The 24,968-nt window shown below is 48.9% G+C and overlaps 1 protein-coding gene and 1 long non-coding RNA gene across 4 annotated transcripts; one reads left to right on the forward strand and one right to left on the reverse strand.

The window, feature by feature from the left end:
• The first annotated feature begins 1,475 nt into the window (after positions 1–1,475).
• LOC123111741 (sodium/potassium/calcium exchanger 1) lies at positions 1,476–2,391 on the forward strand. Its single transcript, XM_044532592.1, has one exon. It carries the CDS (start codon positions 1,573–1,575, stop codon positions 2,086–2,088), a length of 516 nt encoding a protein of 171 aa, XP_044388527.1. The 5' UTR covers positions 1,476–1,572; the 3' UTR covers positions 2,089–2,391.
• Positions 2,392–6,766: 4,375 nt separating this feature from the next.
• On the reverse strand, positions 6,767–10,588 carry LOC123111742 (uncharacterized). 3 transcript variants are annotated; one of them, XR_006454697.1, is made up of 4 exons: positions 10,140–10,588; positions 9,110–10,060; positions 7,475–8,981; positions 6,767–7,256 (listed from the first exon to the last, which is right to left on the reverse strand). It is a non-coding gene; the product is annotated as an uncharacterized lncRNA (long non-coding RNA). The 3 variants fall into 3 exon arrangements; XR_006454698.1 differs by having other exon boundaries at positions 7,475–8,241; positions 8,858–10,060; XR_006454695.1 differs by having other exon boundaries at positions 7,475–10,060.
• Positions 10,589–24,968: the final 14,380 nt, after the last annotated feature.

Consider the following 24,968-nt stretch of genomic DNA (forward strand, 5'->3'; position numbering starts at 1 on the left):
AGCTGAACGTGTGCTGAACTCGGAGGTACCGTACGTTCGGTACTTGGATCGGTCGGATCGTGAAGACGTACGACTACATCAACCGCGTTGTCATAACACTTCCGCTTACGGTCTACGAGGGTACGTGGACAACACTCTCCCCTCTTGTTGCTATGCCAATCATCATGATTTTGCGTGTACGTAGGAATTTTTTTTGAAATTACTACGTTCCCCAACAGGTCGCCACCCTGGGGCAAGCGCAGCTTCACTCGAACCTTGCTCTGATACCAATTGTTGGAAATTCACCCCCAGGTCAATCACATCAAATCACACGAACACACACGCACGAAAAACTGATAGCCTAGGGCCCGTATCATGCCCTTTGTTTTCCTCTTTATTTCTATTTTCTGATTTTCTCTGTGTTACAAAACGCAAGGCCAGGGCTGTGTATATATACACAAGACCATGACCAACCAGACAACCTGACCCTATACTTACCTGTATGACCCCTAGTCCTACACGGACACAACCAAAACTAACCTAGCATACCTATCTGAACTAGGACTAGTAGTCGTACATGACACCTAAATCAACTTTGCTTTCCTAATCTAATTACCGGCAACGCTGATCACACTACTAGTCATAACTGGACATAACTAGCACACTTCTAGCCAAATTCAAACTTGTTTGGATTAACCTAACAGTAGAGAACCAGGAAACTTGTGTTGTTTGGTATAAGGATCAGAGGATGCTACGCGTGCGGGGAGCCCACATGACGCGTGTCGCACATTGGAGGCGGATGACTCGGGGCTGTTTGCATCCGGATGGAGCCAAGGAGTTTACATGTAAAAAGCACTTGTTGATAATGTAAATGACACAACACTCGTTTTTACATCTCCCAGTTTACATCATGTACTGCAAATGCTCTTAGAAGTTAGTGTAGAGAATGATTTGGCGGCGGGAGGAAGGCGGCGCGGCGGAGAGAGGCGGCGCGGCGTGGGGAGGGAGGCGCGCGGTGGAGGGAGGGCGCGCAGGGAGGAGAGGTGGAGGCGGCGGCCCGTGGCGGCGGCTAGGGTTAGCGGAAGCCGGAAGATCGACTTGCGATAGATACCATGTAGAGAATAATTTGGTGCATCGATAATTGATTGATCGTGCACTAGGCACATATATATATAGGTACAAGGGATGTGACCGATATTTTGTCTCCTAAGATATACGTACATACAAAGGGAGACAGATACTACAGGTATTACATACAGGACCCAAACCTACGTATATGTACACATGTTCAACAGTTAGGTCTGCGTGTTAGCCAAGCACATTGTCAGCTGGACTGGCTGCCGTCATCCCTTTGTAGCGTGAGGTGTGTATTTCGACTCCACGCGCCCGCATTTATTTTTAGTGAAATTTTACATCGGACGCCTTTGAGTGGGCCGGCCCATTTGCGCGGCCTTCAGCGAAAGCTCAATTATTGGAAGCACGCGGGCGTCCAACAGGCTAAGCCCACATTCAGCCTCAGACTGGCTAAGCCGCCTAGCCCAGCGCAGCGACTTCTGGAGTCCTCCAAGCCAGCGCACGTGCTGTGCACCAAAAATGGCCGAGGAAGGCAGGCACATCGCCGCCGGTGACCCCATCCGGCCGCCGCGGCTGGAGGATGCGGGCCTGGAGGACTGCGCGCTCCCGCCGGAATCCATCGCCGAGGCTTTCTCCCTTGCGGCGTTGGCCGTCTCCTCCCGCCTCCCCCACCTCTCCCTCTCCGACGACGAGGACGAGGACGAGGGAGATGACCCCCTCGCGCCTCGTGGAGGCTGCGTGGAGGACGCGGGACCCACCCGAGGGGCCATTCCCGACGCCCTTGTTGGCGCAGGGGGCGGCAGCGAGGGCGGCGCCGACGAGGTCGTGGTCGTCGGCGGCGGTGGCGGAGGAGGCAGCGACGAGGTGGTAGTCGTCGGGCGCGGAGACGAGGAAGATAGGGTTGTTGTGGTCGGAGAAGAGCTGGGGCAGGAGAAGCGTTGCGGCAAGGGAACCAGAGAAGGAGAGCGCCGGAAGGAGGAGGAGGAGGAGGAGGAGACGGTGGAGAAGGCCATCTTGCTGGAAGATTTCGCGTGAGCTTTGTGAGCTTTTCCTTTAGCCTGATAAGATATTTCCCTAGTACTTTCTTGTTTGTTTGACTTGTAATGTAGTGAATCTCCCTATGAGCAAGGCAAGAGTGAATTTATCTCAGATGTAGTGTTTAATTTTAAGATCATTACTAATGTGGTGGTTGATTTTAAGATCAGATGACAGTATGTTAGTCTCTAGTGGCAAGCTAGTTAGCATCAATGGTATTCGATTTAGTGCACTGCTGATGATTGTTGTCGTTTTCCCGTTCGATTGTTCAAAGTTAGTGACAAGCTGCGAATGCACCTGACATTATTGGTTGTCGTAAGGGGAAATGATGCAAATGTGATTGTGTCTGATATATAATGTGTCTTAGTAGGGCTTGCAAACAGAGAAATGTTAGAAGAAACACCTGGATCTGACATGGCATCAAATCTTTCAACAGAGAAATGTTTGGTGCAGAAACCTTCCTCGATAAATTTATGGAGTGGGAAAATAATACAAGGCATCACTCGTAAAAATAAATAGAACAGAGCAGACTTTTTATTGATCATGAACATGATTTGTACTTTTTCAACTGGAACTGAAGTTGGATTACTGATAAACTAACACCACTGCAGTACACAGTGCCACTCTCGTGAGGGAATTTAGTGAAAGCTTTTCTGTAAAATAATTGGATGTGCTAAGGTCACTAGCAGGTTAGACTTTTTTTTGGTGTGTGGAAATAGCAGTTTAGACTGGTTAGTGTGCTGATAGCCCAGCCTAGCAGACAATTGTCGTGTCAAAGTGAATGGAAGCATTGAAAGTATGTATGAGTACATACATATAGCTGAGTAACTAGTTAAATAGCTTGAATGATTTTTCATCGTATAACTATAACATGGTCGAAGATAGTCACTGAGTCATTTCATTTCATTGTTGTGCCTATATTTTTGCAGCCCTTCAGGTAGCTTCCATGCTTAATCGTCTTTCTACAACAAGATGAACTCAATGGTTCAAGTAATGATAAATGATTTCAGCTAAGTCATGAGTCATCTAACAATCTGCTTGACATAGATTTCTTTTTGCAACTAGCGCTTTTGATTGGCCAGTCACCCTTCCTGGTAGGGTTACTGCAAAAAGGATAGCCTGTTTCTCAAAAATCGATAGATAAATTTTGATTGGGTCAGAGATTCACAGAACTACCATTATTTGCAATTGTTAATATGTTTGAGATATAATCATATATCAGTTGTCCATCTAGTCCTGTTTATGAGGTTTATCAGCTCCGCATTTCCATGTGCCTCAGTGTTCCAACTTCCAAGTTAAGTCTTTGGCCTGATTACTGGCTACCAACTCTCATTAAATGGGAATGAGCGATCCATTTATATTTGGGGTGGTGCTTAACAAAAGATACCTATCTTTCCTTGCCATCTAGGACAGCTGCTAAGTTATTAATTTTGTAGCATCGACGCTTGTGAGCACTAGTGTTTAACAGGTATTTGGGTGTATAACTACCTGCTCTACTAATAGAAAATACAACTACTGAAACACCTATGCTTCTTACTTGGGTACATGATGATGTGGTTATACTGCCCCTCTGTAAGCACCCTGTAGAAGAATGTTTAATTGTGGATATCCTGATGGCTCCAATTTTTTTGTGTGTAGTATTAATTCATCTGGTCGTACAAAACACTGTATATTCTTCATACCATGCTTATAATGTGTTTCTTATCTTACTGATAAAGTAAAATTGGATAAGATCAAATCTGTTCTCACCTGAAATGGATGTATGTGGCTGTCACAGTCTCACAGAGCCACTCACTTTCCACATAGCAGCACTGCTGCTATGTGGATTGTGGATATGGATATTAGGTGCTTAACACGAGTTGATATGTGGATTGTGGATATGGGTAAGGTGCTTAAGATGAGCTAATTGGTTACTGGGGATTTTCTTGTTCCATGAACTGAAACTTTGAGAGCGCCATGCAAGGGGTGCTGGCCTGCTGGAACATTTCACACCTATTAGCCTCCAGTTTATCGACAACGTATAATTAGACCATGTGAAGTGAAGCTTTTGCCTCATTGCACAGACCATCCCGTGGACAGTATCCACTGCAGTCACGGGGAGAACCGACGCCCCTAATTTGGATTTTGTTAGATGCTACTGTAGAAACCACCGAGACTACAAACAGAATCTCTACCTTGTTGGCAGGCTTACAAGCGCAAGAAGTTGCTCGTTGATCTTTCTTGCATCAGAAATGCCCAAAAACATTGCTCTCGCCTCTCAGGTGCTTATCAGAAGATAGTGGAGCTAGGACTGTGCAGAGAAATGAGGCAGACATCAGTACATCACTGTAGCTGCTTTGATCAATCTGTGCACCATGTCCACCGCAGGCCTAGCCTGGAGCATCATTCACAGGGATCACGGGTGGTACTGCCTACTAATGAGGCCAAGAAGCCCAGCTTAAGTTGTGCCGGTGTGTAGGCTGCATTATTGTCCTTGCTTTCCAGGTGTTCAACTGCAATCAGTTTTGGCTGATGCTCCTGCTACAGGGTGAGGTACATACCGGCCTATGTGCTGCCCGTACCTGTTGGATTCCTCTCTGTTATGCACACAAGACATTTTCATCGCCATTAGGGATTTGAATCTCTGCTTCTCAAGATTTTACTGTGTTTATTTACATGCACTGGAGTGAGTATGGTCTGTTCATGGCCAGTGTGGATAACATTGTCACTCACGGGTGGTGGAGAACCGGAGAAGGAAATGCAGTGTCTTGCCATCCTGCAAAAGTTGCGACTTTGTAGACATCCTTGTCATGAAGGTTTGTCTGATGTGGGGTGGTCTTGTCATCTCAATCTGCAAGGACATGTGAACAAAGATAATAGACAGGTCGAAAATCTGGTAGGGAAATGTTGCACAGTTTGCGGTGCAAAATTTTGGTACGCATCTCCTGAAGCTTTTCCTTGCAGGCATGTTTTTCGTGCTCCATTCTTGACGGTGAGTCGGTGACAAGGAGGGAGCAGACATCTCCACGACACTCGAGAGCCTGCAGAGAGAATGCAATGCCATGGCCAGCACAAAAGGCAGGCGATGAAGAAAAAGTATATAATAAATATTCTTTAGTGCCATGGGCAACAGCATGCTTATGAATGATTCTGCATCCTGGAAAGATGATCTCTACACTGCATGTGATAATTATGCCAGTGTATGGTGGTGATAAGGTAACCCTACAACTACAAGGAGCGCTCCCAAGATTGGATCCAGTCCACCACCAGGCTTGATCAAAGTACTAGGGGTTGGGGTGCCACCTCGTGGCGCCTCCTGAAACGAAGCTGGGGCGGTGCCAGGTTGGCAGCCGCCCATTCCAGTTAGTTTTTTGTAATCTTGGTAACACATGAAAATGGCATGTTACAAGAAGTTGCACTATAAATTTTGGAAGAGCCAAATAAATGAGACTCAAATACAATGAGATTGCATCTCCAACATGGATCAGCAAATGGATACCAACATGTTCGTTGACATCTGAATGCAATTTACCAAAGAAAAAACAGGACACCAATCATAATAAACAACTGAAAACCAAAGAAAAGACAGGACACCGATTAAGGTCGATGACCCCCGCGCCGGAGCCGCCGGCTTTCGCGTTGTTGGTGGCCAAACGTGTGACTTTTTGTACCGTCATCGTGCTACTTAGGTGCCTTGTCATCCTCAGCCTCAAACTCCTTGAACAGTCACTCCCACCGCGCCGAGATAAGTCGGCCACTGCATGTGACTAAGATGGTGTAAGGATGGAGGCGGCGCTTGGAGCAAGTCCGCCGCAGCCCTTCACGGATGTAAGGGGAAACTGATTGACCTTCCAGCTCGTCGCTTGCCAACTAAAAGGGACTTGTTGATTTGTTGTACAAGCAACTCAAACAAACTTCCATAGAGGGATTTAGCAAGAGTGAAGTTAAAATCCATCCCATGCAAATATAAAAAAGATAGATGATAAATCAAAGGAAAATGCAACAGGAAAATTCAACATCTGTTATCATGTAAGCAAACTTCAAACACAATAGGCTGATGCAATTGTGTGAACTGAAGGTTGGTGTGTATCTAAAAAGTGTCAAAGTCACTATGCTAACTACCATAACTATGAGGTCATGGCAACAGAGAATTAATAAATATTTATTTGTTTTTTCCCAATTGTAAATTGACAACTACTTACTCTTGAACATCAGAATTATATATAAAGTAATAAATATTAATTATTAATATACTTATGCTCCAATAAATTTAAATTATCCAGATTACTATATACTAGCAAACATGCCGTGCGTTGCAACGGGGAAATATAAAATCACACACACATATAGCCTAACTCATGTCCCCATGCAATTCTTCCTTTCCACCCCCGCGACCAGTAGTCGAGCAGTGCATATGATGACAATGCGCCTAGACGTTGTCAATCCAAATGCATATCACACCTCTCATTGGACCGCGCCATTGCAAATGGTAGAAAGATCGGAGGCGGCGGTGTGTGTGCTTCGCCTGGTCTTGAGTCCCTCCCCGCATATGTTTCATACATCATCCCTTCACCTAGTCCATACATCATTCGTCGTACTCCCGCTTGCTTTTTATTGTGAACTTGTTTCATGGAGGGATGGCAGTCCTCCACGTTTCCCGGCATGCCTCCTTTCACCACGCACGCTTGCAACAAATATATATTGAATAAAAGCATATTGCATTAACCAGAGCCAGTCGAGTAGTGCCGCAATGAGTATTTGGTGTCCCCGCCTATCTATTTGAACCACAGATTCACATCAGAATCATAATATTACGGGGTGACCAGACACAAAAGATAAATAAAACCGCGCAAGAAATATTCTATCTATATATACAGCCCAATGCTAGCTAGTAGTTCAAGCACTTGTCACCTGTATCTACACATTTTGATGCATTCACTTGATTAATTGTTTGTTTGTTCTTGGGCATATGTTCATGGCGGATGGCTGAGCCTGATCGTCTTCACGACCATCGCCATCATCTGCCTCTACACCGGGCTTCTAGAACCTTGTTGCTGCTTTGTTTGCTTCTTCACATGATGCAATATATTTGTCCTGCTAGCCTTCCCACGGTGAGAACAATCAAACTTGGCAGTTTTCAGCTTTCCAGTGACATGAATAGCAGCAGCGATGCATAGGACCTCTCCAGCCTGAAGATTTTCACAGGAAAATAATTTGATTATGAACAGATTATAGAAGGCAAAAACTGGTCTATTACAAAAGTAGAAAATGTTAGCACAACACTGAAATTTGAAAGTGCTTAACGTAAGTAAAATTTTGTAACATAACATAGAAATTTTCAATCACTTAGTCTGTAGGTAAAAAATTGTCCAGATCATATATAATCATATATGAAGTTACACAATACCTTGTGACGACGCCTGAATGTTAGTTGTGCAGTGCCAGCGGCCCTTCCAGCCCCCTTTTCTCAAATTGCCGGCAAACATGCACATATAAGTAAGAAATTTGCAATAGAACTTACAATTGATAATTTATAAAAAAAAACCTTTGAACAAACAACAATATTTTAGAAACCTTGATCCCCTTGGGTGGTGGATTATTCCCAAATTAAACACTATATCCTACGAAGAACAGCGGAAGACATAGAAGCAATTGTGCACTTTAGGGGCTAGCACTGGAAGTTTACGATGACGGAGATGTCATCTTTGCTCGTCCTATTCATAGGCTGAAGCTCTGCTAGCAGCGGATGTTTACGACGACGCAGGATATGCCGTCTTTGCTCCTCATGTTCACCGGCTGATCCGCCAGATGCTTCACAACTGCCTGTGTGTCCCTGATGTCATTGCTCTAACTGTAAAGATTGATAGTCCACCTCTAGCAAGATATTTTCAGTCCTTTTCAAAGGAACCAAACCAATTGCAGTTGATTGTTTATATAAATACATACCCATGATTATTAAGATGACATGTACACAGTATTTTGTCTATCCAACAAGCAAATTTCCACGACAAGCAAGCAAGGCAAACACCAAATAGTGCATGAATCATATCAGGAGAGGAGAGGGACCAAACAACAGTGTCACTTACCTTTTATCTGCCGGTAACCATATCAGTCATCATTGTCACCTCCCGTTGACTCGCCCACCACAGTCGATCAGTGTCGTCTTGCACTGCACTGTCATATTCATGCCAGTATACTCTAATAAAGAGAATTTTCAACATGCAAGAATGTGCTTCTGCAGCTAACATGCATGTACAGAAGGCCCTGTATAGTATATGTGATCACATTTATTCCTCTCTAATGTTCATAATTGCCATCTTCTCCTGATGTTTTTAACACTCTTAGGTTCTGATACGAACATGCTACTATACTTGTGTAAGTGGTACTGTATTAGAATGATAAAATAGACTGCTCTTGGTTGTTGTGTCACACACTGGAATCGATTACAATATAACCCACATGTGCAGGCCATCATTCATTTACTAATTTTGTACTTATGATCCCCCATGCTTTAATAAACATGTAATTCTTCTTTCTTATCTTGATCCAGATTATTTCATGATGTCACTTAATTCATAGTACAGATTTTCTCTTAACATGGGATAAGAATAGAGACTAACCCTGAAACAAATTGATGCTTAACTTGACTGATCCTATTTTATGAACCAAAAAATCAAGTTAACAGTAGAAGTCACTCATAGATTATTTGACTAAGATCTATTCATGGTATCCTCTAGTCCAAGATTGTAGCTGATGTTGATGGCATCGAAAATAATCAACACATTAGTACCATCCTAAACGACTTGATTGTTGCAGCCGAACTCTAAATACAATTAGTGCCTGCATCTAGCACCTCCGGTTCCCTTGCTCCCATACATGTCGTGGATCCACCAATTGGATAACTCTCTATTGTACTGTATTGACACAAAATAATGAACATTCGATTAGCTTGAATCAAAATTCTGCAACCATTTCTACTTACAAGAGTGTCAAAAGGGATATTCATTGCACGATAACATAAGAGTCCAATAATTGTTTTCACCTAACAGAAGACACCAGGGCCAGAATCTTGTGTCATTAATACAATCCTGATGGCGAGGGTGGCGAGGCGACGACAAGATCTGTCCCGATGACGATCATCCAAAAAATATCGACATAATCTACTAAATAAACTTCATTACCTAATGAACAAGCTCATGACCAAATGTAGTATTCAAAGACATTCTTTGATAACGAAAGTTGCAATCAATTAGGACCTGCAAGAACATATTGTAACCTAATTGCTGCTCAATATTCGTTGGCCTCGACTTTTTGCCATGCTCCATGACTCACATGATGATGCCCGATTTTATTCAACGTTTCTTTTGTTCAGTTATATTTTCTTGATCCTTGTTGTGTTTTCATCGATGTTTGATTCAACCTACTTATTTATATTACAACCTTAAGTGCTATGGCAGTATGGCTCATTAATTAGAGGGAAAAGTTTACAAACGCATCAATGTTGCTGAAGATGGGGATGTCTAGACTGTCAGGCTCTTGGGTAGAGAGGAGGGACAAAAGAAGCAACTTGTATAGTGGTTGTTGGTTCAGAACTTTTGCTGTCTAGGAACATGGCATCGTATTCAACAAAGTCCGGATGCAGACACCTATTATAATAAAAGGAGTGTGTTTACCAAGAAGCAAATTACATAGATTATCTCCCTTTCATCGAACGCCTTCTAGGTAACCAAAGACAGAATTTTTCGAGATCAAATAGATTGGGGACTTACCAACGAGCGGATATGAGTATGTGTCTAGTCATCCTGCTATTGACTAAGAGCAGAATCACATTTCTTAAGGAAGCTTTAGACATCTTCAGGTAACATATGTAGGAGACCAATAACCATCCAAATCGGCAGGTTCATCAAACTTATGTAAAGATTCCAAGCATCCGTAGTACAAGCTGCAACATCCATTCATTACAAATCCATTCTAGCTGAACATATGATGGAACCTGTAACAACCAAATCATGAAAATCAAAACAAATTACAGAAGTAGAGAGGGGGGAGAGGGGTGCGGTGGATTAGCATACCCGTAGCTGTCATTCACAGCACAAAGCAAAGCTGGTCGCTACCATGGGTGGTGTACAATCTCGTGGCCGCCGAAATCTGCAGCGCTAGGGCCATGGCTTGGCCGAGCCATCTCCCTCGCCAGAGGAAGCTGGTGGGAAGTCGGCAGCGCCATCTCCACATCACGAAGGTGCCGAGCATCTGTCAGCACCTCGATGCAACCCCCCCTCCTCTGCAACCACCATGACCGCCTGGGGGAACACGAAGATCTGAAGGTTTGGGGGAGAAGCTGTACTCAAGAGGGCGCGTTCGCCAGTGGTCGGTGCCGGAGGAGATGGGACGGGCCGATAGGGGCGAGGCGGCGGCGGCGGAAACCGTAGCCGCACAGCCCGGGGAAGAGAAAAAGAGGAACGGGAGGTTGCGTGCGATGCGATTTTTTTGGGAGAGATACGATAAGTGATGGGGCTTGAGGGGACTTTCTCTTCTTATCTCTTTGTCCTGTTTGGAGCAAGCGGTGGGCCATGTTTTTTTCCTAGCCAATACGTATTTTCTTTCAACCTCGACACAGTAAAACTAATAGGTGGATTGCGCGAGGAGGCTCCACTCGCGCGACCCTTATTGGGTTTAATAGCATGATAAAACTCTGCTGAGTTAATTCCCTTGTCTCTGTAGTTCCGCATGTGATGTAGTAAGGGTGATTTGACAGGAACTCACATGGTAGTACTTACTAGTTGATGTAATAGCATCAGGAGTCTTACAACTTGTCCTGAATGTGACGATTTGGTCCCAAACTTGCAAAAGCCAACTATTGAGTCCCACAATTTGCACCCAATGTGCAAATCTAGTCCTAGCCAATCCTAGCACGACAAGTGGTGCCTAGTCAGCACAACCGGTCAGCCCAGCACACTTTGCATTTAGCCCCCTGTACTTAGCAATTATTAACCCGCACTACACTGCACTTTTCACCTGAATTTATTGGGTCTCTCCCCCCTGTCTGTGACCGGCCGACAGGCCGTGCTGGCTGCGCTCGCGTGAGCCATGTCCTCGTCGCCGGACTTCACCGGTAGTGTGCCGCCGCCGCCTACCGCGCACCAAGTTCAGCCGTTCGCTGTCAACCCTCTGGATTATGGTTAGTCCTCTCTGCTCTATTCCTCCTCTCTGCTATGTTCCTCCTCTCTGTGCTCGCTCGATGTCAAACCTCTCGGTCGGTGTTCTCCTCCCCGTTGGATCGCCCAGTTCTGAGTTCGTTTCAGCCCCATTGGTTGGTAGTTTGTGGTTGTAGTGCTTCCCGCGACGTCATACTGGTTATTGGGTAGTCGATTGTAGCCTAGGGTTTTGGGTGAAGTTGGGGATTTAGGCAAGAACCTAGGGTTCTTGTTTAGAATCTTTTTCGGCCAGACTTTAGGTTTATGGCTAGTATGTACATACTGTTTTGCAAATACATGTGCCAATTTGGCCTAGGATTTGTGCTTAGGGGGCAGCATTTGCACTATAAAAAATGTAAACTTTGTCTGGCCAATGTAGGCCAGTGTTTGAGGTAAGTAGTTTAGTGTTTGTGCTTAGGGGGCAGCATTAGTACTTAGTTTGTACATTAGCCATGCTAAATCATCAGTTTGTTACTGCTTTTGTTGAGTTAATTTGCAAGCTTTAGTTAACTGAATTTATTCTGTTAACTGAATTCAGTTGCAAGTTACAGTTAACTGAAAAAGTTCAATTAACTCAGTGCTCTTACAGTTAACTGTATTTATTCAGTTAAATGTATTTATTCAGTTATTTTTATTGATGATTGTGCTTATTCTGCATTGTGTTGTTGTAGTTTGTGATTCAGCAATGGGACTCAGTGTGGACACCCCTTTCTTCACATTAGAACTGGAGCATGGTGGGATGTTCTGTGGACCAATAAATAACATGGAGTACTATAATCCTTGAGTGGAGGTGCTTGACTATGTTGATGCTGGCACATTCTCATATGCAGTTATTGAAGAGCACCTACTTTGGTTGGGATATTCTGTTAATGAGCACATCATTTATTGGTGCATGCCTGACAAAACAATTTCAGATGGTGTCGTGGTTCTAAGCCTGACAGTAGAGTGGGGGGTAGGTATTGAGAGGCAAGGTCCTAGCTATGGAGAGGTTGTAAGCACAAAGGATGTACGAGTTCAGGCCCTTCTCGGAAGAAGTAACAGCCCTACGTCTCGGAGCCCGGAGGCGGTCGAGTGGATTATGAATGTATGGATTACAAGGTGCCGAACCCTCTGCCTGTGGAGGGGGGTGGCTTATATAGAGTGCGCCAGGACCCCAGCCAGCCCACGTAGGAGAAGGTTTAAGGTGAGTTAAGTCTGGGGCGTTACTGGTAACGCCCCACATAAAGTGCCTTTACTATCATAAAGCCTACTTAATTACAGGCCGTTGCGGTGCAGAGTGCCTCTTGACCTCCTGGTGGTCGAGTGAGTCTTCGTGGTCGAGTCCTTCAGGCCAGTCGAGTGTGTCCTCGTTGGTCGAGTGAGTCCTCGTTGGTCGACTGGAAGGCGACCTCTTCTAGGGATGTCCTAGGGTAAGTTACTTGGGACAGGTCCGTGACCCTACCCTAGGTACATAACCCCATCATTAGCCCCCGAATGGATTGAGGCTTCGAGTGAAGAGGGAGTTGACGTCGTTTCCGATTAACCTTTGCGCTCTAGTTGTGCGCTGTTCTGGATCAAAGAATCTCTTCGTTGACAAGGAGCAATTCGTCTTCGGTCGACTCGATCCATTCTATTTTTGCGTCGAGTGATCTTTCGAACTTCGTCGATCTCCGAGCGACGGATCGCCGGAATCGCCGCGTCTGACAGGCAGATTTGTTGTTCGCGGATTCTGCGGGGTGCGAAATTCGGGGGCGCGCGCGAAGCGGGGCGGACCGCGGCGTTCGGATGGGACGGGGCATAGACGCCTCGATCTCCGCGCCGCCTTTTTCGCCACGTATCCAGTCCCCATAACTGCTCCCAGATATGATTAGATCGACCGGGCCCACATGTCAGCCACTCGGAAGAGACCTTATATATGCGCCCGGTGGGGATTTCTGTGCTGCGCCTCAGCATTCTCTCTCTCTCCCTCTGCCTCCTTCCTCTCTGCTCAGCGCGCTCGCTCTCACCTCCGCACCACTTTCCTTCGCGCATTTCGCCGGCGACCATGGCCAAGGAGAAGACGGCGGCGCTGGAGCGTGCCAAGAAAGCGTCGGCATCGGAGAAGGCGAAGGGGAGATCTACCACCCGCAGGGGGTCTTCGTCCAGATCCCGCCTGCCGAAAGGCTGGGTCCAAGGAGACTGGATCCAGTCGACCATCACAGAGAAGGACCTCCTCGACATGGCCAACGAGGGCTTGATCCCTCACGGAGCTGCGAGGCTGCCGGGGAAGGAGTGGCAGCCACAACCAGAAGAGGGTGAGTGCGTGCTCCTGGCCACTCATGTTGACCGAGGGTTTTCTTTGCCACCCAGCATTTTCTTCCGTGGCTTCCTGAATTTCTTTGGAGCGCAGCTCCACCACTTTACCCCAAACTCCATTGCCTACCTTGCTGCGTTCGTGTCCATGTGCGAGGGTTTCTTGGGCTGTCGACCGCACTGGGGTTTGTTCAAACGTATCTTCACGTGTCGCTCTCAGACCGTGAAGAAGGCGAGCCCAGGTGACGAGAAGACCCGAGTCGTCCAAATGTGTGGGGGCCTGGGGATTCAGGTGAGGAACAATAGCACATTCCCGCCCATGTCTTTTCCCGAGTCCGTCAGGGGCTGGCAGTCGACTTGGTTCTACTGCCAGGTCCAGTCGACGCCAGGGCAGTCGAGTGGACTCCCTCAATTCACCATGGACCGAGTGAACAAGCCCTCCCCTCTGAAGCTGATTCCGGAGGAGAAAGCCGACGTGAAGATGTTGATGGAGCGAGTGGTGCAGCTGGTTCGGGACGGAGTGACAGGCATGGACCTCTTGGAGGTTTTCCTCAAGCGCCGCATCCAACCTCTCCAGTTCCGGAGCCACTGCATGTGGTTGTACTGTGGGCCCGCGGACGAGACCAGAGTCCATCCAGAAGAAGTCGACGATGACACTCTGGAAAGGTGGATGGTAGCCGTTACCGGGAACAGGGACAACCCGCGCGGAGCCAGAAGGATTCCTCCACTCGACCACGACAGCATCCCAAACAAGGTACACTTGCTCTGCTTTCCGTCGTGTCTTTGTTGTATTCATTCTTGCCGATCCTGTCGACTGGTCGACTGATCGTTGTTTGGGCGACTGCTAGGCCTTCACCGAGCTGTACTCGATGCCCAATGGGGCACAAACTTCGACTGAAGAAGGCGAGGCGAGCGGGGGCGAGGCGAGCGGAGGTGAGGCGAGCGGGGGCGAGAGCCAGGGAGAGGAGGAATGGGACTCGGATGCTGCAGGGGATGACGACGACGATGATGATGATGAAGGTGATGAAGATGACCTCGAGGACGAGGAAGAAGAGGAGGAGGAGGTCGTTCCACCGCGCTCAGAAAGGCGGTCGAAACTTGTCCACGACCCCTCGACCGAACGTGGTAAGGGGGTAGCGACCGCTGCCCAGTCGACCAAGCGCCCTCGGACCACCTCTCCGGCGCCGACTGAAAAGGCGCCGAAGCAGCCCAGGGCGGCCTCATCGAAGCCGGCCAAGCTTCTGCCGAAGATGAAGGTGTCCATCCCCACCATTTCAGGGTAATAGTCTTGTTCATATTTTCTTATTCTTATGCGAACTTTATCTCTGGTCGACACTGATGTTAGTCGACTGATCCTTTGGAGCTGCAGTGCTGCTACTTCTGAGACCTCGACCCGGGCCGATGACCACGAGATGGAGGATGCCGCAACTTCGAATCCAGGTGCCGTGTTCTTAATACCATACTTAGTCGACTGACTCGCGATCTCTGATCCTGACACTTCTCTGCAGCTCCACCCAACACTGTTATCGATCTGCCTGATGATGATGAGGATGAGGAGCCGCTGAAGCACAGGAGGAGTCGGAAAGCGCCTGCCGGCAAGGTGTCTCAGGATGCGTCAGCGCCTGAGATTCTGACTGTGGAGGGAGAGAACACCACTCGACACACGGTGACCTTCGCGACCCCACTGACGAGTGCTCAGCAGCCTTCCCTCTTCACGACTCACCACGTCCCAGAGGACCAAGCTGGTGCGGCGAAGGAGGCGATACGCCAGGCGGGACTCATGATGGAGCAGCTGAAGACCATCCGGGATGCGAGTCAAGCAGCCTATGACGCCAGCTCTGCCCTCCAAAGCAATGTCCAGGTCAGTCGACTGCTGTTTGTTCTGTTGGATACGCTCCCAAAAACTTTTCTTTTCCGGGATTTATATTGGTTACCCACTGGGAGTGTTGAATAAACTCCGTGTTAGCGGGGGCACGCTGAGTGCACCCGCTGGGTGTAGTCCCCAAGGCTAGGGTCGACTGCTGGCAGTCGGCCTTAGGCTTTATAATGTCGATCTTTCTATCAGTCGACTGGTCGACTGGATTTCGCAAACCGGTGGGGGCACGCTGAGTGCACCCACTGGGTGTAGTCCCCGAGACTGTGGTCGACTGCTTGCAGTTGATCACAGTCTTAGATAATGCGTCTCGCACACTTTTTTTTTTTTTTTTGAGGTCGACTGGTCGACTTTGTCTTCGACAGGATTAGTGGGGGCACGCTGAGTGCACCCACTGGGTGTAGTCCCCGAGACTACGGTCGAATAGTTGTATTCGGCTGTAGTCTTAGAAACGTGTGTTTTTCCCTTTTTCACTCGGAAGTGAATTATTTTTGACGTTTGGTCGATTGGTTCTTCGCAGAACTCCTGTGATCTTGTGGCTCGCTACTCAGAGCTAGAACAGAAACACACTCAAGTCGAGCTGAGCTTGAAGCTGGTTCAGGAGAAGCTGACAAAGGCGAAGGAGGAGACTGAAGGTATGTTTGGTGAGACCTTGACAACTGCTTTTCCTCTTGCTTGTTTCAACATCTGATCATGCTGTGTCTTGCAGGTAAGGTAAAGGAGGCCCAGCAGAAGAAAGACCTTGAGCTAGCTGAGAAGATCAAGCTTGCTGACGAGAAGTTAGCTTCAGTCACCAAGCTTGAACAGGACAATACCAACCTGAAAACTGCTCTTGGGATTGCCAACAAAGAAGTCAGTCGACTGAGAACCGACAAAGCTGCCTTGACCGATCAAGTCAGCAAATTGACTGAGAAGAAGACTGCGCTGGAGGCCTTCCTGAGTGGCTTTGCCAAGAAGCTGTTTCTTATGCTCGAAGGTAAACCTCCATGTTTGGCAAGTATTTCTGACTGTGGCTTCTTCCATTCGACTATCCCCTTGACTTAGTGATCACTCTTGCAGAATTTTGTCAAAACTTTGAAGAAGAAACCAGCCGACTGGAGCCAAACCTTGACCCTGTCAATTCTCCGGTAAATGACGAGGTTGCCATGGATATCTTCCGACTGGAATCTCGCGTTGCATCCGTCGTGGATTATCTCGCAAGGCTGAAGGCCGCCACATCTCGCATCGACTCGACGCTCTGGCCTGAGGAGACACTTCAGAATGACCTTGAGTCATTAATGGCCCGCTTGAACACGATCCCTGGTCGAGTGCAGGAATGGAAGAAGTCCTCAGCTCGGTGTGGTGCAGATGTCGCTCTGTGTCTGGCCCGAGTCCACTGCAAGGATGCACGAGAGGAGAAGCTGGCGGCTCTTCGGGTGGCCAATACCAAGAAGCACGACTTCAGGTCCTTCATGGAGACTTTCCTTGCAGCTGCCACTCGGATCGCCGACGGGATTGACCTTGATGAATTCGTCGCACCTTCCAGCCCTCCACAGGAGGGGTAAAAAACTTCTTATGGCTCGACTCTTTTAAATTTGCCTCGGTATGCCGAGTGGAATTGTATCCGACAAACTTTAACAGGCTTGACGCCTGAGCACTTTTGGTTCCTTTAGACATCGATTTGAACTTGAATTCGGCGCTTGAATATGGTTGCCTTCGGCTCAAAATGTCCTTTGCAGGTTCAAAGCAAGATGCCTGTGTTTAGGCGAGCGCTTGGACTGCAGCTAATCCTTCGAGCGTGAGGATCGCACTTGACTCGGTAGGGTTTTTATAACTTAGGCGAAACGGATTCGCAGCTAAGCCTCCGAGTGGAAGGCTGGCTCACCACTCGACAGGATTTTTATAACTTAGGCGAAACGGATTCGCAGCTAAGCCTCCGAGTGGAAGGCTGGCTTACCACTCGGTAGGATTCTGATAAACTTAGGCGAGTGCTTGGACTGCAGCTAAGCCCCCGAGTGGGAGGATTGCTCACCACTCGGTAGGATTTTTATAACTTAGGCGAGCACGAGGCTGCAGCTAAGCCTCCGAGTGAGAGGATTGCTCACCACTCGGTAGGATTTTGATAGACTTAGGCGAGCACGAGGCTGCAGCTAAGCCTCCGAGTGTGAGGATTGCTCACCACTCGGTAGGATTTTTATAACTTAGGCGAGTGCTTGGACTGCAGCTAAGCCTCCGAGTGAGAGGATTGCTCACCACTCGGTAGGATTTTTATAACTTAGGCGAAACGGATTCGCAGCTAAGCCTCCGAGTGAGAGTCTGGCTCACCACTCGACAGGATTTGATAACTTAGGCGAGCACGAGGCTGCAGCTAAGCCTCCGAGTGTGAGGATTGCTCACCACTCGGTAGGATTTTTATAACTTAGGCGAGACTGGACTGCAGCTAAGCCTCCGAGTGAGAGGATTGCTCACCACTCGGTAGGATTTTGATAGACTTAGGCGAGCACGAGGCTGCAGCTAAGCCTCCGAGTGTGAGGATTGCTCACCACTCGGTAGGATTTTTATAACTTAGGCGAGTGCTTGGACTGCAGCTAAGCCTCCGAGTGAGAGGATTGCTCACCACTCGGTAGGATTTTTATAACTTAGGCGAAACGGATTCGCAGCTAAGCCTCCGAGTGAGAGTCTGGCTCACCACTCGACAGGATTTTTATAACTTAGGCGAAACGGATTCGCAGCTAAGCCTCCGAGTGAGAGTCTGGCTCACCACTCGACAGGATTTTTCCAAACTTAGGCGAAACGGATTCGCAGCTAAGCCACCCACTGAGGGGGAGTTTTTATGTGGACAAAAAGAAAAAGTGCTGACACAATTATTTCTAAACCCATGAATTACAGAAGCTCTTTATTGCAACTCATCCGAGTGATACAACTTAAGTGTAAAACGGGCGGAGTAGCTCCGCGTTCCAAGCTCGGGGCTCGTCGATATTATGCTCGACGTTGTAAAGACGGTATGCCCCGTTGTGGAGAACCTTGGTGACGATGAAAGGGCCTTCCCAAGAAGGAGCAAGCTTATGTGGTTTGTGCTGATCCACTCGGAGAACCAGATCCCCTTCCTGGAAGGCTCGACCTCTCACATTTCGAGCGTGGAAACGGCGCAGATCTTGTTGGTAGATGGTCGACCGGATCAGAGCCATCTCCCTTTCTTCCTCTAAAAGGTCGACTGCGTCCTGCCGCGCTTGTTCAGCTTCTGCTTCGTCGTAGGTTTCGACTCGAGGAGCATTGTGGAGAAGATCACTTGGCAAGACTGCTTCGGCTCCGTAGACCAAGAAGAATGGAGTTCTTCCGGTCGACCGATTGGGCGTGGTCCGCAGTCCCCAGAGCACAGATGGAAGTTCATCGACCCAAGCTCCAGCCGCGTGTTTGAGATCACGCATCAGTCGCGGTTTCAGCCCCTTGAGAATCAGTCCATTAGCTCGCTCTGCTTGTCCATTCGACTGCGGATGAGCGACCGACGCGTAGTCGACCCGCGTGCCTTGGGAGTTGCAGAAGGTTCTGAATTCCTCTGAGTCAAAGTTCGACCCATTATCCGTGATGATGCTGTGCGGGACTCCATATCTGAATACCAGTTCCCTGATGAAGCTAACAGCAGTACCGGTGTCGAGGCTCTTGATCGGTTTAGCTTCGATCCACTTGGTGAACTTGTCGACTGCCACCAGTACATGCGTGAAGCCACTTCGTCCTGTTCTCAAAGGACCGATCATGTCCAGCCCCCAAACTGCAAAAGGCCAGACGAGTGGGATGGTCTTCAAAGCTGACGCAGGCTTGTGCGACATATTCGAGTAGAACTGACATCCTTCGCACTTATCTACTATCTCCTTTGCCATCTCATTCGCCTTGGGCCAGTAAAATCCGGCTCGGTATGCTTTGGCCACGATGGTTCGAGAGGACGCATGATGACCACAGGTTCCCGAGTGAATATCGTTGAGGATGAGTCGACCTTCTTCTGGCGTAATGCACTTCTGTCCGACTCCAGTCGCGCTCTCTCTGTATAATTGTCCTTTGATGACGGTAAAGGCCTTAGATCGACGGACGATCTGTCGAGCCTCTTCCTCGTCCTCCGGAAGTTCTTTCCTCAAGATATATGCAACATATGGAATCGTCCAGTCGGGAATGACTACCAAAACCTCCATGATCAAGTCGACCACCGCTGGGACTTCAACTTCAGTCGGATCTGTGGCACTCTTGGGCTGCGGAGTTTCTTCGGTAAAAGGATCTTCTTTGACTGATGGAGTGTGTATATGCTCCAAGAACACACCACTCGGAATGGCTTCTCTCTTGGAACCTATCTTTGCTAGATCATCAGCTGCTTGATTCTTCAGTCGGGGTATATGATGGAGCTCCAACCCCTCGAACTTTTTCTCCAGCTTCCTCACTGCACTGCAGTATCCAGTCATGGCTGGGCTTCTTACGTCCCACTCTTTCATCACTTGGTTGACCACTAAATCTGAGTCGCCATAAACCATTAGGCGACGGACGCCGAGTGAAATGGCCATGCGCAACCCATATAGGAGGGCCTCATATTCTGCCTCATTGTTGGAGGAATCAAAGTGAATCTGGAGCACATATCTGAGCTTATCTCCTCTGGGGGAAACCAGGACAACCCCAGCACCGGAACCATTCAACATCTTAGAGCCATCGAAAAACATGGTCCAATGCTCCGAGTGAACTTCAGTCGGCTGTTGCTGTTCGACCCACTCGGCTAGGAAATCTGCTATTGCCTGGGACTTAATGGCTTTCTTTGCCTCAAACTTGATATCAAGGGGAAGAAGTTCAATCGCCCATTTGGCCACTCGACCAGTTGCATCTCTGTTGTGCAAAATCTCTGATAGTGGAGCGTCGCTGACGACTGTGATTGAATGGTCAGAGAAATAATGAGCAACCTTCTTCGTGGTCATGTATATTCCATACACAAGCTTCTGATAATGAGGATATCTCTGCTTGGATGGAGTCAAGACTTCAGACAAATAATACACTGGACGCTGAACTTTGAGAGCTTTTCCTTCTTCTTCCCGCTCGACCGTTAGCACAGTACTGACGACTTGTCCTGTGGCTGCGATGTAGAGCAACAGAGGCTCTTTGCTGATTGGAGCAGCAAGCACCGGCTGGGTGGAGAGCAGAGCTTTTAGCTCGGCAAACGCTGCATCAGCTTCTGGAGTCCACTCGAACTTGTCAGCCTTCTTCATCAGTCGGTAAAGAGGCAATGCCTTTTCACCGAGTCGCGAGATGAATCGACTTAATGCGGCCAAGCATCCAGTAAGCTTCTGGACATCGTGCACTCGCACAGGGCGTTTCATTCGGAGAATAGTGCCAATCTTTTCTGGGTTGGCGTCGATTCCCCGTTCGGAAACGAGAAAACCGAGTAACTTGCCACCAGGAACTCCAAATGTGCACTTTGACGGATTGAGCTTGATATCATACCTTCTGAGGTTGGCAAATGTTTCGGCAAGGTCAGCGAGCAGGTCGGAACCTTTTCGTGACTTGACAACAATATCATCCATATAAGCTTCCACATTCCGATTGATTTGAGTGAGCAGACACTTCTGAATCATTCGCATAAACGTGGCTCCGGCATTCTTGAGGCCGAACGGCATGGTGATATAGCAGAAGCACCCGAATGGAGTGATGAAAGCTGTTTTTACTTCATCGGGTCCATACAGACGGATCTGGTGGTACCCGGAGTAAGCATCTAAAAAAGACAGCCTCTCGCATCCCGCGGTCGAGTCAACAATTTGATCTATGCGAGGGAGAGGAAAGTGATCTTTCGGGCAGGCCCGGTTTATGTGCTTGAAATCAATGCACATTCGGAGCGACTTGTCCTTCTTAGGAACCATGACGACGTTAGCGAGCCACTCGGAGTGGAATATCTCTCGGATAAATCCTGCCGCCAACAGTCGAGCCACTTCTTCACCGATGGCCTTTCTCTTCTGGACGGCGGACCGCCGAAGATGTTCTTTTACTGGCTTTGCAGACTTGTCGACTCTTAGGCGATGCTCAGCCAGTCCCCTGGGAACACCTGGCATGTCAGCGGGCTTCCATGCAAAAATGTCCCAGTTCTCACGGAGGAACTGGATGAGCGCTTCTTCCTATTTTGGGTCGAGTGTTGTGGAGATGCGGGTCGGAGCTGCTTCGGGGTCGGTCGGGTGGATGTGAACAGGCTTCGTCTCACCGGACGACTGGAATGCAGATTCTGTGGCGGGCTTCTTGGATCGCAACAAGTCACTCGGATCTGCGTTTTGCTTGTACTCTTCGAACTCGACCGCTGTCACTTGGGAATCGGCAATTTTGGAGCCCTTCTGAAAGCACTCCTCTGCCTTTTTCCTATCTCCGGTGACAGTGATCACACCTTTGGGACCGGGCATCTTCAATTTGAGGTACACGTAACATGGTCGAGCCATGAACCGTGCATAGGCTGGCCTCCCCAAAATGGCATGATATGCACTTTGAAAATCCACGACCTCAAATGTCAACTTTTCTTTGCGGAAATGCTTTGAATCGCCAAATACTACGTCCAAAGCTATCTGGCCGAGAGACTCAGCCTTCTTCCCTGGTATAACTCCATGGAAGCTCATGTTACTCGTGCTCAATCGGGACATCGGAATGCCCATACCTTTCAGCGTGTCTGCATATAACAGATTCAGCCCACTTCCACCGTCCATCAGCACCTTTGTCAGTCGAGTGCCTTCGACAACTGGATCGACCACCAACGCTTGCCTCCCAGGGGTGGCAATATGAGTCGGGTGATCAGATTGGTCGAATGTGATGGGTGTTTGAGACCACTTCAGATAATTTGCCTTCGCTGGAGCAACCATGTTAACCTCTCGGTTAATTACTTTCAGTCGACTTCTGCTTTCCACATCTGCGAAGATCATCAGAGTGGAGTTGATATGCGGGTATCCTCCCTCACTGTCCTCTTTGTCTTCGGCTTTGTCCGACTCCTTCTCCTTGTCCTTAGACTGTTTTCCCTGAAACTGCTGGATCAGGAGTCGACATTGGCGAGTGGTGTGCTTTGGGTAAATGATATTGCCCTCTTCATCTTTCTTCGTGTGAATATGACACGGCATATCCATCACGTCGTTCCCTTCTTTATCCTTCACCTTCTTGGGGTTCCAGGATCCTTTTGGTTTCCCCTTAGACTTTCCTTGAGTCACGGCCAGAGCCTCTCCAGGAGCTGCCGGTTCAGCCTTCCGCTTCTGTTTCCGACTGGAATTCCCTTTTTCCGACTGACTCGGCTTGTGCTTGCCGCTTCGGAGTCGGTCTTCTTCTTCGCCGTTGGCGTACTTGGTAGCAATCTCCATCATACGACTCAAGGTCATGTCACCGGTTCGACCAAATTTCAAGCTGAGTTCTCTGTTCTTGACGCCATCTTTGAAGGCGCACACTGCCTGATGATCAGAGACATTTTCCACTGTGTGATGCAAAGTGATCCACCTCTGAATATACTCTCTGAGAGTCTCATTGGTTTTCTGCACGCAGACTTGCAACTCTGTCAATCCCGCTGGTCGCTTGCAAGTCCCTTCGAACGTTCTGACGAACACTCGGGACAGATCTTCCCAAGTGTAGATACTGCTAGGAGGTAATTGGGTCAACCATGCCCTGGCAGAACCTTCCAACATGAGGGGCAAATGCTTCATGGCCACCTCGTCGTTCCCACCACCGATCTGAACTGCCACTCGGTAGTCTTCAAGCCAAGTTTCAGGCTTAGACTCACCAGTGAACTTGCTGACTCCTGTCGCCAACCTGAAATTGGGGGGAATAACAGCGGCTCTGATAGCTCTGCTGAAACATTCAGGGCCAGAAACATGTACTCGACTGCTCGTGGGCACTTCTCTGTCGAGTGCACCACGATGGGCTCTGTTCCGGTCGACCAACCCTTGCACGATAATGGATCGCGCGTCGAAGCCTGGCTCCCTGGGGTCAACTGGAACTCTACGCCCTGTACTGTACTGACGCCTATCATCTGGCTGCCGAGGAGCGTAAGACCCACCCCTCGGAGGGGAATAAGGCACTCGACGCCTATCATCTCGGTCGAGCCTGTCGCCATATTGATCTCGCCGATGCTCATACCCTTCGCGCCGCGGAGGCGATCTGGGGCTGTGAGCCGACTGTACCGTATTCACAGTGACAGATCGACTGTGAATCCTGTTGCGCGACTGAGACACGGCTGAATTCTGATCTCCTGCTGCCCGGAGCAGATCTCTGATCTGCAGCAAACCTCTGCCAGCTTCTGACTGCGAAGGCTGAATGGACTCTGCTATACGGGTCGCTGCTGCTAAATTCTGAATCGGGGTTCGATATACCTGAGTCGGCGGGAAGAGTTGACGTCGACTGGTGTCGGGAACTCGTTGCCGCGCGCGCTCGTCGAGTGCTCGCTGAAGGTTCTCCAGTCGAGTGCGCTCGGCCAAATTGGCCAGGCGCGCCTCCTCCAAGGCGCGAGCCTCGGGGGTTTCTCCTGCGATAGGAATACGCAGGGGATCCTCGTTCCTGCGGCGAAGCTCTTCTCTTTGCAGAGAGTCGAGTGGCTCGGGCTGGTACTCTTCGTAACCTCGAGCAGGGTCGCCGCCGTCGCCTGCTCCACCACCGCGGGCGAAGCCGGGAGGGCTATGAGGCCCGTTGACCATCAGGATTTCCGCCGCTGGATCACTGCTTCCGCATTCGGATGCAGTCTCTCCGGAGCCAGTCGACTGATCGAACAAGCCGTAGAGAGATTCGTTGGGCTCGATTGCCGCAACTTGCGTAGTGGTCGACTGGCGAGCCACCGCGTGACTCACCCATCGCTGAAGCCTCGACCGACCTGAGCGCTTGCGCTGGCGGGAGACCGGGAGGGTGGAAGGAACTGACCGATACTGGGTCGACGGTTGCCGCAACAGAACGCCGCGGACACATGCGCGGAAATGCGTCGCACCGCGGACGGGGAGCGCATCAACGTCGAGCGGAGCCTCTTGGAGCCACGCGGAGTCGTCGGCGATGAAGGTGAGAGTGCCGAGACGGATCTCTTGACCCTCGATCAAAACTCCAGCAGACACCATGATGAAAATACTCGGAAGAATCGCAACTTCTCCACAAAATCGCTAAAACACCTGCCCCACGGTGGGCGCCAACTGTCGTGGTTCTAAGCCTGACAGTAGAGTGGGGGGTAGGTATTGAGAGGCAAGGTCCTAGCTATGGAGAGGTTGTAAGCACAAAGGATGTACGAGTTCAGGCCCTTCTCGGAAGAAGTAACAGCCCTACGTCTCGGAGCCCGGAGGCGGTCGAGTGGATTATGAATGTATGGATTACAAGGTGCCGAACCCTTCTGCCTGTGGAGGGGGGTGGCTTATATAGAGTGCGCCAGGACCCCAGCCAGCCCACGTAGGAGAAGGTTTAAGGTGAGTTAAGTCTGGGGCGTTACTGGTAACGCCCCACATAAAGTGCCTTTACTATCATAAAGCCTACTTAATTACAGGCCGTTGCGGTGCAGAGTGCCTCTTGACCTCCTGGTGGTCGAGTGAGTCTTCGTGGTCGAGTCCTTCAGGCCAGTCGAGTGTGTCCTC

The sequence above is a fragment of the Triticum aestivum genome, chromosome 5B (assembly GCF_018294505.1).
Source record: "Triticum aestivum cultivar Chinese Spring chromosome 5B, IWGSC CS RefSeq v2.1, whole genome shotgun sequence".
Classification (NCBI taxonomy): Eukaryota; Viridiplantae; Streptophyta; class Magnoliopsida; order Poales; family Poaceae; genus Triticum; species Triticum aestivum.